The 17,031-nt window shown below is 44.4% G+C and overlaps 1 protein-coding gene across 3 annotated transcripts in view; it reads right to left on the bottom strand.

The window, feature by feature from the left end:
- Positions 1 to 15,904, bottom strand: part of GK (glycerol kinase) — a 95,102-nt gene extending 79,198 nt beyond the window's left edge. The window contains exon 1 of one of the 3 annotated variants that reach the window (XM_088454190.1): positions 15,432 to 15,904. In XM_088454190.1, the coding sequence (XP_088310316.1) occupies positions 15,432 to 15,509 (78 nt within the window). In that variant the 5' untranslated portion in view covers positions 15,510 to 15,904. The remainder of the gene's footprint in view (positions 1 to 15,431) is intronic. The other 2 variants (XM_088454189.1, XM_088454191.1) reach the window with 2 other exon arrangements.
- Positions 15,905 to 17,031: the final 1,127 nt, after the last annotated feature.

The raw sequence follows: 17,031 nt of genomic DNA, 5'->3' as shown, positions 1-17,031 counted from the left end.
TTATAGACAGTTCAATTTTGTGTAAATACAAGATAAAAGGTCCTGTGCAAGATATTTAAGGTGGGTCCACTGCCTGCTCCTTGTCCTAGGGAGGGAGTCATATTCTGGGCATCAGAACGTAGCAAAGTACCGTCTGTTCCACTATATATTATAGATAGATATATCTCTCTTGCGTGTGCAGCTGCGCTTTTATATACGCATGCCCTGGTGTGATGCGTTGAACCACCCAAGTTATACGTATATCAGAGTGCAACCGCATAGCCAAGAGTGGTATAGCTATATTATAAAATGGTCCTGTTCTGGTTGTTTGAAGATATCATAATTGTACCAGTCATCTATGATTAGTCTGTTTGTGAGTGATGGATTGTTTCTTTACGCTGGTGGAGTGATACTGCTGTGGCTTTGTGATTAGATTTTGGTCACAGTGGTAGGCATGCGGTGGGTGGGAAATAATGCAGGGTCATGTGATTTAGGTTGTCCAATCACGTTACTGGGATTCTGTCATTTTAACACACCAATATATATATATATATATATATATATATATATATATATATCTCACGACAAAAGATATCCTAGTGCAGACAACTCAACCAATAAGGTGCAGTGTAAACTCATAAGTGAAATTACCCCATACCAAAAAAAGTAGGGGCACCCAAATTTTTTAGAATCACGGTGCCCTATAGTATCAGCATTTTTTCCACGGCACACATGGGCCAAAAGTTTCTTGAAATTCAGCAGAAATTGAAAGCGAGTTGTGTTTATTTGTCACCCTTAGGTTCAGTTTTGTGGTGGGTGACAGGACTGCGCTTCTTGTTGTCCACATATTTTTTGATTGGCAGCCATTAGCACTGGCTTTGCCTATCACACGGACTAAAATTCATTTTATTTGGTACTGGACCACCCAAGCTGAGGCACCCCTGCAAGCACCCTGAGGTACCCAGTTTGGGAACCACTGCAATAAAGAATGATTTAAATGCTTATCTCAAACAGCAATTAACTAGAAGTGTCCAGTTGTGTACTTCCTCGAGGAAGAGCGAGGAGCTCGAAATGCATTGGACCTACTGATTGCTGCTATATTGTAATACCTAGACTGTTTTGATTGATGCCAATTAGACAGGCAGAGTGGAATTGGGATCCGTCTGCTTGCACCCTATGCCATCTTGAGAGACTTTAATGCTAAAGAGTACCTAATTTGTACAGTTTTTACTGTGTTATTTATGTTTATTTTTTATGGTGTTCTATTTGTATGTGGTTCTTATGTAACCATTTTTGATTTGTGTGAATTCTATTAAATTGTTATTTGTTATGGTAATACACTATGTATACCCATTACTAAAATTTCCAGAAGTACTAAACAACCGGAGCCACACCGAGTCAACCACATCAAAAGGAAAGTATAATAATGATACCTCCTGATTTATTGTTCTCTACCTCACCATTGCTTCGCCGGTAGTTGTATCTACCATTTATTTACCAGTATTGTGCCTTTTGGGGTCCCAGTGTGACCCAGGTATTATCCACCATAGGCTGCAGTTTGTCGCGCTGCATTTATCACAAGTTTTATATATTTGATGTGGGACAGATATGTAGAGGTGTAAATGCTGTGGAACAGGTATGTGGAGGTGTAAATGCTGTGGGACAGGTATGTGGAGGTGTAAATGATGTAGGACAGGTATGTGAAGGTGTAAATTATGTGGAACAGGTATGGGGAGGTGTAAATTATGTGGAACAGGTATGTGGAGGTGTAAAGGATGTTGGACAGGTATGGGGAGGTGTAAATGCTGTGGGACAGGTGTGTGGAGGTGTAAATACTGTGGGACAGGTATGTGGAGGTGTAAATACTGTGGGACAGGTATGTGGAGGTGTAAATACTGTGGGACAGGTATGTGGAGGAGGTGTACATGATGTGGGACAGGTATGTGGAGGAGGTGTACATGATGTGGGACAGGTATGTGGAGGTGTAAATGATGTGGGACAGGTATATGGAGGTGTAAGTGATGTAGGACAGGTATGTGGAGGTGTAAGTGATGTAGGACAGATATGTGGAGGTGTAAATGATGTGGGACAGATATGTGGAGGTGTAAATGATGTGGGACAGATATGTAGAGATGTAAATGATGTGGGACAGATATGTAGAGATGTAAATGATGTGGGACAGGTATGTGGAGGAGTAAATTATGTGGAACAGGTATGTGGAGGTGTAAATTATGTGGAACAGGTATGTGGAGGGGTAAATGATGTTGGACAGGTATGGGGAGGTGTAAATTATGTGGAACAGGTATGTGGAGGAGGTGTAAATGATGTGGGACAGGTATGTGGAGGTGTAAATGATGTGGGTCAGGTATGTGGAGGTGTAAATGATGTGGTACAGGTATGTGGGACAGGTATGTGGAGGTGTAAATGATGTGGATCAGGTATGTGGAAGTGTAAATTATGTGGGACAGTTATATGGAGGTGTAAGTGTTGTAGGACAGGTAAGTGGAGGTGTAAATGATGTGGGACAGATATGTGGAGGTGTAAGTGATGTAGGACAGATATGTAGAGATGTAAATGATGTGGGACAGGTATGTAGAGATGTAAATGATGTGGGACAGATATGTGGAGGTGTTGTATTGATGGGAGAGGGGTTTTTGAACTTACAGATGAGAGGTAAAAATTATTATTCCAACTTTTTTACAAACTTGTATAAAACACTAAAAAATTACTATAAAAGGCATTTATCTGTACCCCTAAAATTACTTTCATTTGATGAAAAACACTTGCTTGCTATAATTTTTCATCCATTAATAGAAAGTGCAAAAATCAGCCATTTGACACCTTTTAAAGCACCCAATAGTTTCCTTATAGTCACTAACAGTCTTCTTTATAGTCCTGCTATTTCAATTGTAACTCTTTGAGATCCAGGATGATTTCCCCACGTTATCATGTACTTTTCCCAGGTCGCAATTTGTAAGTTGCACACCCTCGTCGCGACTACTTCAAATTTACATTTCTAATTGGATCTCGCATTTCTTAGGTGCGTAGATTCCTGTGATGTCTGGGAGCGGGAACTCTCTTCCGCTCTCTACTTGACTTGTGCCAGACACACCCCTTACCCATACATGCCTACCCTCCCTGTTTTCGCGGGAGGCTCCCGATTTTTCGGGTAACCCCCCGCACCCCCGGAAGGGTAGGCATTTCTCCCGCATTCTGCCCACTTCCTAGTGAAGTGGGCAGAATGAGGAGAATACCTGCGGTGATCGCGGGTCTCCGTGAAGGGGACGGGGCTTAAGATGTGATTCTGCATGAATCACAGCATTTGGCCCCGCCCCCTATGTAAATTTTACCCAATCGCGGCAGTTTTACCGCGAGGGGGCGGGGCTTAATGACGCGAATCATTAGGCCCCCCCCCATCGGCCCCCTGCTGCTTCTCTTACCCGGGCTTCTCCCGGGAAGAGATTATTAAAGGTAGGTAAGTATGCCCTTACCTCATTATAGAATAGATAAGATATACTATGTAAGAATGGCCGGATTACGGGCCACACGGGCCTGGGGCTGAAAATGTTCAATGGCCTGTACTGAGAAGGGGAGGATCTGTAACCAGTGCTGTGTGGGTCTGACCAGAGCCAAGTGCTTGTGTACTCCCCCTACTCTATCAGCCCCACTGTCTCCCCAAATACATAATAGAAAAAAATGCATAATTTTGAGAGAAAACTTATAATTTATGGCTGACTGTGACCAGCTAGGCAGCTGGTCATCATAAGGATGATTATGGGCCTATTTCTATGTGGATGCCTGGAGCTGTAACTCCATCCTCCTAATTGTTCTATTGTTAATCTGGCTCTCAAGAAAGTGCACCTGAGTAGTCACTGGACTGAGTAAATCTTACTTAAATGTCTATTTTATTCCTTTATGTATACAGAATTTATGACATATGGAAGGAGGGTTGGGTATGAAATACCGACAGCTTAAAAGCAGTCAGTTCAAATCCCAACCCTGAAAGCCTAACAAATCAAAATCTCAGCTGGTAAGTATATTTAACCCTCCCCTCTCTCCCCCTAACCCTCCCTTGGGGTGCCAAGACTCTGGGGGTGGTGCCTAACCCTAAGTCCCCCACCGTGGTGCCTAACCCAAACCCCCCCTCCCCACACCCTAAACCTAACCCTCCTGGGGGGGTGCCTAACCCTAACCTCCCCACCGGTGGTGCCTAACCCTATCCCCCCCTTCCCCTGGCCTGAACCTAACTCTCCTGGGGGGGGGGGGGGGTGCCTAACCCCCCCCCCCCCCGACCCGAATGGCTAACCTACATTCGGTATGCCGGGGCGTCGGGATTTCGCCGTGGGGCTAATGATAGGCGTCAGTATTTAGACGCCTATCATTAGTCCCATGCCGGGATTTCAGCGTCGGGATTTCGATCACCGGCATCCTGACTACATCCCATGGAAGGAATATGTATGCATGATAAGTGATAAAATATATGTCATAAATTATGGCAAAATGAAAGAACAGATAATAGGCATCTAGGGAAAAATCTTCAGGTTGCTAATTAAACAATTAGCTAGTGCAGGACTATGGCAAAATATTTAAAAACTAGAAAAGTGTTATTAACCTTTGCAAAACGACAGATGAGTAGATAATTGAAAGGTTTATATCCATCATCCATTGCTAAATAATCAGGGTAAAGGGCAACAATGTTTAACTATTACAACACAGTTACATAGTACAGCCTGATGATACGCAAACCAATGAACATTTTTTTTTTCTGGTTCTTTAGGCAAAAGAAAAATAAATAAGTAATCCAATGCCTTGAAATACGGTGATAGCTGGCCAGTTAAGTGAAGTATGTTTTGCTGGCTATGATTATGCTCCGCTTCATCTAAGTGCTGCTTGACTTTCAGAATGGAACAGCAGCCTTCACACTGCTTACACAAGTAAACACTAGATATAGCAAATGAACCATGTATTAAAGTCAATGGCATGTGCATGGCAGGTGTTTAACAACAAAATATGAAGAAAGAAAGAAAGAAAGAAAGAAAGAAAGAAAGAAAGAAAGAAAGAAAGAAAGAAAGAAAGAAAGAAAGAAAGAAAGAAAGAGAGAGAAGAAAGAAAGAAAGAAAGAGAGAGAAGAAAGAAAGAAAGAAAGAAAGAAAGAGAGAGAAGAAAGAAAGAGAAGAAAGAAAGAGAAGAAAGAAAGAGAAGAAAGAAAGAGAAGAAAGAGAAGAAAAAAAGAGAAGAAAAAAAGAGAAGAAAAAAAGAGAAGAAAAAAGAGAAGAAAAAAAGAGAAGAAAAGTGGAAGCCACAAGCACAAATATTATTGATGACTCCAGAGCACACTGTGGCCCTGATTCAGAGCCGGACGCTCTGACAGAGCGCTCACTCTGAATCAGGGCTGGTCTGGTTTTTTTTTTTAGAACCACCCACAGCTATAGCGAGCGGCCAAGAAGATGGTCACTATGGTCAAGACCATCACGACCATCGGGCTTGCGACGATACCCTTGTGATAGGGTCTCGTTGCCGCAAGCCCAAGAAAGATTTCGGCTCTGACAGAGCAGAAATCTCTCCCACTGATATCACTCGTGATGTCAGTGGGGCCGGCCTCAAACGGAGGCGTTCACATGGGAAAGCCTCCGTTTGGGCAGCCACTCCCCCGGCCTGCCCACCAAAGATGTTGAGTGACAGCACGCCCCCTTTGGTACGAGACCCGGAGCGTCGGTTTGCCCGTCGCTATCAGGGTCTTGCTCATGCACACGACTGAGCAGGCTCAGTCGTGCGCATTCGCACTGGGCCACCAGCAACCCGCTTGCGAGTGCTTAGCGCTCGCGAGCAGGTCTGAATCAGGCCCTGTGTTTGAATGGTGTATGATTGCAATAAGTGCGACAAGAAGTATCAAACTAATCACCATTAAAACTGATAGAAACTTCAAACATGATCTTAGCTTAGCTATACCTAGCACAAGAGTTTTGGTTATACTTCTGTATAGGGTATGAATGAACAGAAAATTGTATCTATGATTTTGATTGTAATCATATTTTTAGTCCTTTCCAAAACTTGCCACACACCCAGTGATGTCATTTGCTTAATGAGGTGACAAAACCCTTGCCAATAAAAAACACCATGAAGTTATTATATTGGAAAAAGATCATCGCACACACAAAAAGAATGACAGAAGAGCTGTGGGAGAAGATAAAGTGGACAATTCAATAAGTCGGGAGTTGATATGCAGCACGCATTTGCGGCATTTACAGTAGCCCTGGACTTGCTGATTTTTGTTGGCAGCCTCATAGGGTTACATACAAAAATCTGTGATTGCAGGGTGAGATGAGAGTGAGATGAGAAGACTGTGCCGGTGTTTTCACACAACTGCATTGGCACTTTGCCCTGCTCGCACCTCACTGAATAAACCCCCAAAAAATTATGACAAATGGACATTAATCAAGTGCATATCTACTGAAGGGTTGAGCCCTAATAATAAACGTACAAGTACCAGAATGTAAACTAGTTAAAGTTCTATAACAAAAATATTTGTGAACAGTCATTCCTTAATATTCACATCAAACAAATGCAAATGGGGGAAAAACATAGGGTTAGGTCCCTTTGATCTGCTACCACAAAGCGAAGCAGTGATGCATTATCGCTTCACCACCTCCCTGAAGCCTACGAGCTGCTCCACACAGTTATTTATCCCTGTCCTCTGTGTTTAGTCTCACAGGCCCGACTAAAAACTGGGCTAGTTGGCAATTGCGAGTGGGGGGGGGGGGGGGATACGTGGATGGGCCAACAAGATTCTGCTGTCATGTCCAATGCTCCTTCTCATTGGGCTTTACATTCATGCCCCTGTTTTACAGCGATGCACAAAAATATCCACCTCTTTAGTTGATAATACAGCTATGGAATGACCATAGCATATAGAGACACAAATAACATGTGAGCTAGTCAATACTTGCGTACAGTAAATATTTGTTGTTTACCATTCATGTGGCAATCCTGCATTATAATATGCATAGAGCAACAACGAAAGTAACAATGTGTAAAATGAACAAGGCACAAATGGGAACCAACTGCTTATATTTAGCATTTGTATTTAAGCTCACCTAGGGATATAGTGATGCTCTGCAATGTCCTGCAGACTTACTTTCCTTTTCTTGAGAAACAAGTTAACTGAAGAGCACAGCATAGACTCGCTGTCTGAATCAGAGAGTACACAGAAAACCTGTTTCTTATCTCTATGGAGATGACTGTTAGGTGTGCACCACTTAATAATGTGACACTCCCAAGAAGTTCCCATTCAAATAGAAAGGGTGATTCTATAACGGGAAACAGTCAGAAGTAAACATTTGTGTTGTCAATACAGTGATCATCATAAATGTTGGCAATGACAAAATATGATGATATGACGACAATGTCAAAATAGCGACATTTGCATTACACTTAGGGTTAACGTTAGGGATAGACTGACATGTATAGACACTATCTACATAGGGGCATATGCAATTCCAAGCGAAAAGTCGCATGCAAGTCTTTTAGGCGACTTCACTGGTTTTCAATGCGGAAAAGTATCACGCACACTTTTCGCCGTAATTAGAAACCGGTGAAAACGGGAGCCAGCGAAACTGTAACATGCGAAAAGTCCTGTCAAATTGGGGAAATCTGCCTGACACCCCCCAAAAGATGCACTGACACTGGGGATCACTCCAGATACCCCCGAAAAGCCCTGTGAAGGTATTTGGGGTACTTAAATGGTCTCAATAGCTGCTAATTAGCGACTTTGCAGTAGTGGTGAAGAATAGCATTTAGCAGTTTTTTTGGCTCAAAATAAGTAGTTCCAGCAAATATGGGGTACCTGAAAATAGGTGATAGCATATTTTTAAGTTGCAAAGTGAAGTTTTAAAAATTGTTAACAATACACCTGCCGCAGGCATGTTTTATGCAAAGAAAGGGTCAGTCTATAAAGTGAGCAACATATGGTACTATAAATAGGATACAAAATAGGATTATATTTTACCAGTTAGATATGGGGCAGACCTAGATGACCCACACTCACATATGAGTCACTGTTTGACCCAGAGATGCACTATGCTTTATATACTGCAATGCAGAGGTTTTGTGCGAGTAGATTAAAAAAAGGAAAAAAAAAAAAAAAAATGAAAAATTCTCGGGTGATAATCTTGAGCATTGGGACAACCCTGTCTTCAAAGCTGTCATGAGGGGTCATATTTTAACAGCGTTCCATCAGACTAATCTGAGAGATTATATCTCCAACCGTAACAATGCCACTCACGCTGCATATATGCAGTCTTGTAAATTACTGGATAGTTTTCTTCTGGCACAAGCTCAATCCAAGCTTGACTATACTAAGCAAAAGTACTTCCGCTGGGGAAATAAAAAGGGAACTCTGTCATCCAATATGACTTTCAAACATCAGCATCAATTTACAGCCCTTCATGATCCTCATTCCTCTACGTTATTCACCAAAACCTCTGATTGCACGGGTGTTCCGAGACTTTATCATTTCCTGTATACAGCTGCCCCACGAATCTGCCTTAATGACTAAATTGTTGGATGAGGCTGCCCTTCCCCATCTTTCTCCCTCACAAAGATGCCCTGGAAGCAGATAGGATATATAAAAAAAAAAAAAAAGAAAGAAAGAGATTGCTAGTACCATTTCGGCTCTACATTCAAATAAGTCTACGGGACCTGACCAATACTCAGCTGAATACTACAAACTTTTAAAACACGACATTGTTCCGGCTCTTTGTGAGCTTTTCCACTATATACGGAGAGATACTCCATTTGCCCCCAGTTTTATCCAAGCTTTTACTACACTTATCCCGAAGCCGAATAATGGGGCAGTATGAAGAAGGCTTTAAGATGGGTACACACTTAGCAATTTAAAAATTTTCCAGATTCCGATGAATTGGAACGACAAATCGCTCAAATCGTGCAGTGTGTACCCACTATGTTGGGTGGCGCACACTACAGTGGGGTCTTTAGCCGCATCGTCAGGTTAGCCCTACATGCAGCTCAACCCGACGATGCGGCTGACGACCCCATGCAGCGGGATGCGGCAGGGACCGACATATCAGGCAGTCCGGCACCAGATTGTCTAATGTATACCGGTCGCCCAACATGTCAGCCCATCCGTGGGGGGGAAGGGGGGGGGGGTTGTCACTCGCATCGCTGAGTATACACATCGTTTAGTGTGTACCCAGCTTTACTCTGCTTAATGTTGATTTCAAAATCATGGCTAAAGACTACGGGTTCTTTTTTTTTTTTTCCTTGCAAACAGAGCATCAATGGGGCTTTATTAGGGGTAGACATTCTGTGAAAGGCATTTGTACAGAAATTGTGGCAGTAATGGCTGCTAATCTCCAATCTGATTCCCGGGGTATAATTTTCAGCTGAGATCCACTAAAGCATTTGATATGGTGTCCTGGACCTACTGCTACGAAATTTTTAATAGGCGAGGATTTGATCCACATTTTCAGGCCCTGATCAAGTTTATTTTATACTTTATTTTTTTTTTTATTTATGCTTGTCCTTCTACCTCATTATTGATTAATGGGACTGTAGGGGAGAGTCTTATGTCCCAGAGAACAAGACAGGGTTATCCCCTTTTTCCCTTGCTCTTTAATTTGACCTTAGATTCCATGCTCAGAGTCATATAGAAGTGGTTGGCATTTCAGGGTATTCTTATTGGAGCGAAGGTCTTTGTGGACAATGGGCCTGATTCAGTAAGAATCACTATTGCGCACGCAGCTGTGAATTTGGACGGAACGCAGCTGTGAAAGTATGCTAATGCCTGCCACAGCTCAGCCGGCATAGCGACACCCACTGCTGCTTTCTCACATTTGTACTACCTCACACTCCTGCGTATATATCGGTACCATCTACGCACATCGGCCCGTCACGCAACATTTACACCAAGTCTGACCAGCCGCAGACACTGCAAGTCTCATCGCACGCAGTGAGCACTCAAGCTGCGTATGCAATCGCAGTGGCTAATTTATGCACGCCCATGAAACGAGCTTCAAACGGACAGGCACCCCTGCGTTTCTACGACCGTTTCCCAATCACCACCCCCGACCAATTCCCCGTCAAACACAGCATGTCACTCACTCTGCGATGGATTCCTCAGTGTGATCGCAGCGCACACGCAGTGCGATGCATACACATGCACAGTGTTTAACAATTGCTCGATCTGTGTGCGTAATCGCAACCGGGTACCCTGCTGAAACAGACCCTTGTACCTTTGATGACGTAAATAACTGAGTTTGGATCGGTATCAGGCTTTACGATTAATTTTGAAAAGTCTACCGCTTTATACCTTCGACGAGAATATGCTTGCCCAGTGTGGTCCAGGGAGATTCCTATTGTAAGAGCAAGTAAGGACATTACTTATTTGGGATACAGATACCAAAACCTATATATCTCTAACTTGTCAATTATTAGATCTAGTGTAAATGTTGAGAGCTGGCGGGGGCTTAATCTCTCTTATTTAGGACGGCCTAGTATGGTGAAGGTGATTCTGTTCCCAAGGATACTCTATCCTCCTCAATCTCTCACTATCTTAAAGCCTAGATGGGATATTATGGAGCTTGAAGGGATAATCTGCACATTTATTAGGAACAGTAAGAGGGCCCATATAGGCCTTGTAAAGCTTTGGCAGAGCAGATCTAACAGTGGCATAAAATTCCCTAATATCACTGCCTATAGTCTTGCTGCTCACCTTTGCTATACGAGAGATTGATTACATAACAAAGACTTGTATACCAACCCTAAATTGAAAGCGGCTTTCTTGTTAGGTATTGGCTTGACCTCTCTCCTACATCTACATAATAGTGAAATATCCAAGCATGTTCAATCCAACCAGTTATTAATGACCAAACATAAGGTCTGGCATATTTTACACCAAATGCTCTTTGAATCCTTATGTATACCTATTTCTTCCCCTATTACATGAATTTTCAACATGGGGAAGCAGGTTACCCTTTCACTTTATGTAACATGCAAAGGTATTGTTTATACCCAGCAGCTTTTGGACACTGCGATGGGGAAACCACTATCATTTGCAGAGGTGGTTGACAAATACCCAATACTTAGACCCTTTCCTTTAGCTTATCTTTAGGCCCAGCATTATGTGGCTAGTCTCTCCAGGGTGCTACACTTATATTGTAATCTCAGTGCACTACACTATTCCATGTACTTTCCTACAGTATGATACATTGAAAACTGGGCTGGCACAATGGAGAGACCAATTCCTATCCTCGACCACAGATAAATTGCTGCAGACACGTGTCACATCTATTAAACTAGTCACTGTGGCTGCATATGTAGAACTTTCCCTAAACATATTTCACAGGGCATATCTTTCCCCTCATCATAGATATCTTACTGGCTTAACGGAGGATCACTTGCCCCAGATGTGGCTCATAAAGGGCGGATTTAATTCACTGTCTGTGGGTGTGCCCAGTGATACAGAGATTCTTGATTCCGTTATGTTACACATCATCTTGTCAATTACTTACCACTATCACCCGAATGGGCAGTTTTTGGTATCTTGCCTGGTGGCACTCGTGTTGCACAAGGAGTACGGAAGCTATTAGTCATGTCAAACGTAGCTAAAAAATGTATTCTCCAAATGTGCATACAGCCCACTCCCCCACCATTTTCACTCTTTTTGAAAAAACTTTTTGATGTTTTCCACATGGAGGTCTCATTACAAAAGGAGAAGTTACTGATGCTTCTTCAAAACATGGGAGAGCTACAATGATACCCTCTCCCATTCGCTCAAGGAGAAACTTTGGAACTGTGGGCTCGATTCAGACCCGCTCGCTAGATGCATATGCTCGCTCGATGCATATGCAGATTCAGCGAAGTGACGGCAAGGCAGGTGATCGCACAGCAAGGCATAAGCACGCCCACTATGACTTGGCGTGCAATCGCTTTGTGTGTGCAGACGCCCTCTGGCCTGTCTTAAGACGCCCACTTGGGACTTGGGCACGTCATCTCCAGGAAGTGTATGCAACCATCGGATGCATTTGCATCGCTTGAGCTTGATTATACCCTACCGCAAGCACTGCGAGCATTTCAGTGTAAAATTCAACCAGGTGAGGGGTACTATGATGCTGCCTGTTAATTATGCATGCCACTGAAACGGAGTTACGATGCTCAGACACGCCTGCGTTCGCACCGCCACGCCCCTATTTTGAATGGCCAGCCCCTGTCACCACCCACAAACGGCTTCTCCTGTCACTCACTCTGCTGGACTGCCTATGTGCGGCGAGCGAACGCTTCCCGATCTCTCGCACTGGTTCGCGTTCGCACACAGCAATGCGTACGCATGCGCACAATGCAAAAGTCATCAGACTACGAGCGAACGCTTCCTAGCAAGCGGGTCTGAATTCAGCCCTGTGTCCGAAGAACGCTCTGGTATGATACGCTGGTGTATGCTCAGGACCCCCCGATTTTTCTTAGTAATTCCAAGGTCAAAAAAGACTTGACTTGGTAAGCTCTCTTTTTGCGAGTCTGAGTGCATGGAGTGGGGGAGATGTGGACCCTGGTTTACCTATTAACTGCAATTTTAACTTATCCCTTCTCTGACATTGATTTAGACCAGTGATTCCCAACCCCGGTCCTTAAGGCATACTAACAGTACTGGTTTTGGTGATATCCATGCTAAAGCACAGATGGTTTAATCAAAATAACTGAGGTACCAATTATGTTGCCTGTGCTTAAGTATGGCTATCCTTAAAACCTGGACTGTAATGGAGCATACACATAGTCAGATGAACGATTTGAACGATCTGACCAACGATTTGAATGATTTGAACTATGAACGATTTTTGACTGCATTAAAATTAATGGAATCGTCCAAATCTGACTGCAAACACATCAGATGTCAGATATTGTTACCTGACCATCGGGAATGCGCATCGTTCATTGTTCAGACATGTCACATTTTCCTTCAGATATGAACGATTTTTTAAATCGTTATTGTTCAGATCTGAAGAAAAATCTGACGGTGTGTATGCACTATTAGTGTGCCTTGAGGACCGTGGTTGGGAACCCCTGATTTAGACAATTTCTTTTGTTCTTTTTTACTTTTATCACATATCAGAGATGTTGAGATTATATTGTATTTTCTTTTTCTGTATTTGTCATGTTTCAATAAAGACAAAATGTGTTTAAAAAAAATAAATAAAAAAAATAATAATAAAAGATAACAAGGACTACAATATCCAAGATAGTGGAATGAAAGTGGTTTGAGTGGGCATATTGGATAACTTAGTAGACTATTTTTACTCAATGATGCAAAGTTATTTATATAAACATTACAAACTATAATATTTTGCAGGCACATTCAGTCTCTCTCTAACGTCCACAAAATTGCCATTATCAGGCCCTTTCTAGCCCTGGAAGCTCATTTTCCTCTCTCATCACTCTAATTCTGCTGCCCTCCTCTAGCAACAACTCCATTGGCTCCATGCCCCCAATAGAATCAAATTCAAACTATTTAATTTACCTACAAAGCCCTTAACAAACCTTCTCCTCCCTACATCTAGGGCCATCTTAACAGCATTGAGGCCTTGGGCAAAGCAATGCACTGGGGCCTGGGCCGGCGCTAGGCTGTGCTCGCCCAGCGCCGTATTGAGTTGCCGCCCCTTCCCTCCTCCGCTTCCTCCCCCTGAGCTTACTTCTTGCCTCTACTGCCAGGTGGGAGGGTGGGCGTTTCCTGCTCCCTCCGGATACAGTGGCGCTCTGGGCGACGGACCGGTTTGCCCGTGCCTGGAGCCGCTACGGACTGTGGCCCTTTATGATCAGACACTCTCTGCCTCCTCCCCACTATTAATAATATCAAACCCCAGATCGGAAGCCTAAATGCCTCCCTCCAATTAATAAAAGCTATCCCCCCCCAGGTCAGAACCCAAATAAAAAAATTAAGTAAAATAATAATTCATAACTTACCCCTGCTGCGGTCCCGCACTGTCTCTACACATGCTTCCATACAATGAATGGCTGTTAACACTCTGAGTGGTGGATAGTTCCAGCCATTTACCAACCAGCATGCCGATAGCCATTCACTGTCTGGCTGTCATGGGCATCTTTCTCTGCTTGCCTCTCAGCTGGCTGCCCTATGCACAGAGCGAGTGGCTCCACACTCCAGAGCGGCTGTGAGGGCAGCATTCTCTACCTGCCTCCCAAGAAGTTCTGGAGGCACCAGCCAGGGGGGAATCTGCCCTCCAGCCCAGCCCAGACCTTCTCAATAGCTCCTACAATCATGAGGCCCTGGGCAGCTGGCAAGTGTGCCCATACATTTAACTGGTACTGCCTACATCCTTCAGCTTTATTTCTGCACACTCCCTACCACCCACTTCGCTCTGCCAATGCTTGCTGCCACACCTCCTTTATAATCACATTTTCCCAAATCCACCTTTAGGATTTCTTCGACACTTCCTCCAACATCTGGAATGCCCTCCCATGTTCATACTGTCATCCGTCCTTATGATTACAATGTAAGCTCTTGTGTGCACTGTCCTATCCACTTAGTTTTTTTGTACATTGCAGACTCTAATTATGTAATTATAAGTAAAAATATGAACTTATTTATAAAATTTCAATGTGATTGTTTATTCTTACCCCATGTACATCACATCACTTCTAAAATTCTTGTTGCACCATTGAAACAAAAAAAATAATAGTAAATGATAATAATTAGCTACACAATCAAAGAAGGCTACATACTGTTCTTACTCATTTTTTCTTATGCTCCATTTATTTTTATGAACCAGATACCAGGAACATTATTAGCAACCGGAAATACATTAAACAACCATTCACTGAAGCTTTGGGGAAATAAAGGCGAATATAATTACATTAACGTTCCACTCCATTTGAGTTGCTGATTTATATCAGCATGAACCTGTCCTTTTTTATGCCCAATTTGGTGAAATTATAACACGCCAACAGCACACACATAGTCCATACTACTCCAGACCAACCATTTCAGTACTGTGATTAGTATTCATTCTCATGCACTTCCCCAACTGAATGGTAAAGAATAAAGGATTGTATACTGATAAAATGGAACTGAGAGTAAGTAAGAGATGGATGCATGGTTGAATGGCATTGCTTAGTGTGTAAATCACGTCAGGCTTACATTGGACAAACCTATAGTGACAATTTCACAATAGACTGTGACCCTCCCTTTAAAAGATGGATATTGCACATGAGAGAACTAGGACAGGTCATGCTGTGTGGAACCACATACACATAAATACACAGGCAAGGGATATACAGCAGTCTGTAATTACAGACTGACAGCTGCTATAGATACATAGAAATTTCCTATGAAAGGCTCCCCACAGCAGAATGGAGGCACACCCACCCACCCATCAATGTCACATATGCTCACACAATGAGTAATACCGGCAGCTGCCTGTGCTGATTACCAGAAAGCGGGTAGATCCTGTGCCCTGATCGATTGCCCCCACTAGAGGTCCTAGGACGAGTCTGTTGGAGGCGGCCATGCTGTTTGCAGTGTGACCCGGGATGACTGCTGTACCTCAGCCCGCACTACCGCACGCTGCCCGGCTCACACATAGCCATGCCACACAACCGTGACGTCACGGGGCGCTGACCCGGCACAGCCAATCAGGCGCCGGGGGTGTGCGAGCCCCACGTCATTGACCTTCCTGCTGCATCGTCACGGGGCTCTACTCTATACTGTACACGCTGCTGTGTGTGTGTCTGGTGACGTCACCCCCGGAGTGGCGCGTGGGGGCGAGGAACTTGGAAGAGATTTGAGCAAATGTCACCCCTGTAGACACGTCTGCTGCTGGTCTGTTCCTATCGCTCATGTGAGAGAGTGAACCGTCCCCACCAGTACTATCTGCACAGCCTGCAGCACTCGTGTCCTGGTCGGGTGTTATACATGTCCCGCTTGAAGGTCATATTACAGACCCTCCAACATGATCCATTCCACCAGGTACAAAATACTCTGCTCCTGGATTTCCCACCTTATTTATGACTGCAGCCACCTGTGGTGAAACACCTGTCTCATCAATTAACTAGTTCAACACAGGTGTCTACAATCATTAATTAGGTGGGAAGTCCAGGAGCAGAGCAATTTGTACCTGGTGAAATGGGTCATGGTGGAGGGTAGGATATTACACTTTTCTTCTTCAGGGTCCATAGGCTGTACAGGGAGGGGGGGGGGCGAGGTGATGGAACTGAGGGGGTCATTCAGACCCGCTCGCGAGCGCAGGACGCTCTCAAGATGGTCGATGTTGCCCCACTGCGTACGGCGGAGGTAGCTCCGTAGTGCGCATGCGCGAGACCAGGATAGCGACGGGCTCTCCGTCGCTCCGGGTCTCGCACCAAAGGGGGCGTGCTGTCGATGTTGATTGACAGCACGCCCCCTTTGGTGGGCATGCCGGGGGCGTGGCTGCCAGACGGAGGCATTCCCATGGGAACGCCTACCGTCTGAAGCCGGCCCCACTGACATCACTAGTGATGTCAGTGGGAGTGATTTTGGCTCGGATAGAGCCAAAATCACTCCAGGGCTTGCGGCAGCGAGACCCTACCGCAGGGTCTCCGTCGCAAACCCGATGGTCGCGATGGTCTTGACCATCGCGACCATCATCATGGAAATTCGCATAAGCTGTGGGTGGTAACCCCAATACACCTCAGTTTCGTTGGTGCCCGGCAGGAGTCGGGTCACCAATACGCAGGGGGCTGCTTAGGCAGCCCATAAGCTATTATTTTTATGATTTAATTTCTGTTATCTTTTCTTCATAGAGCGCGCAGCAGCATACTGTCCGAGGGACGTCTGCGCTGCCGCTCCGTCACCCCTCCGGCCGCTATCCAAGTACCGATCTGGGGATCTTGGCGGGCATTCCGGGGGTCAATGCTGGCCAGGGCCCCCGGACAGGACTGCAACCAGACTTTAGGGGACAGGTAAGGCGGGTCTCCACTTGTGGTGACCCACGTGTTAGGGCAGTCGATACCTCCGGTCTAAGGTGACAGACCAAATGTGCTGAGTGTGGACGC

The sequence above is a fragment of the Taudactylus pleione genome, unplaced genomic scaffold (genome assembly GCF_031769625.1).
Source record: "Taudactylus pleione unplaced genomic scaffold, aTauple2 ptg000609l, whole genome shotgun sequence".
Lineage (NCBI taxonomy): Eukaryota > Metazoa > Chordata > Amphibia > Anura > Myobatrachidae > Taudactylus > Taudactylus pleione.
This window is presented reverse-complemented; position numbering and strand designations above follow the sequence as displayed.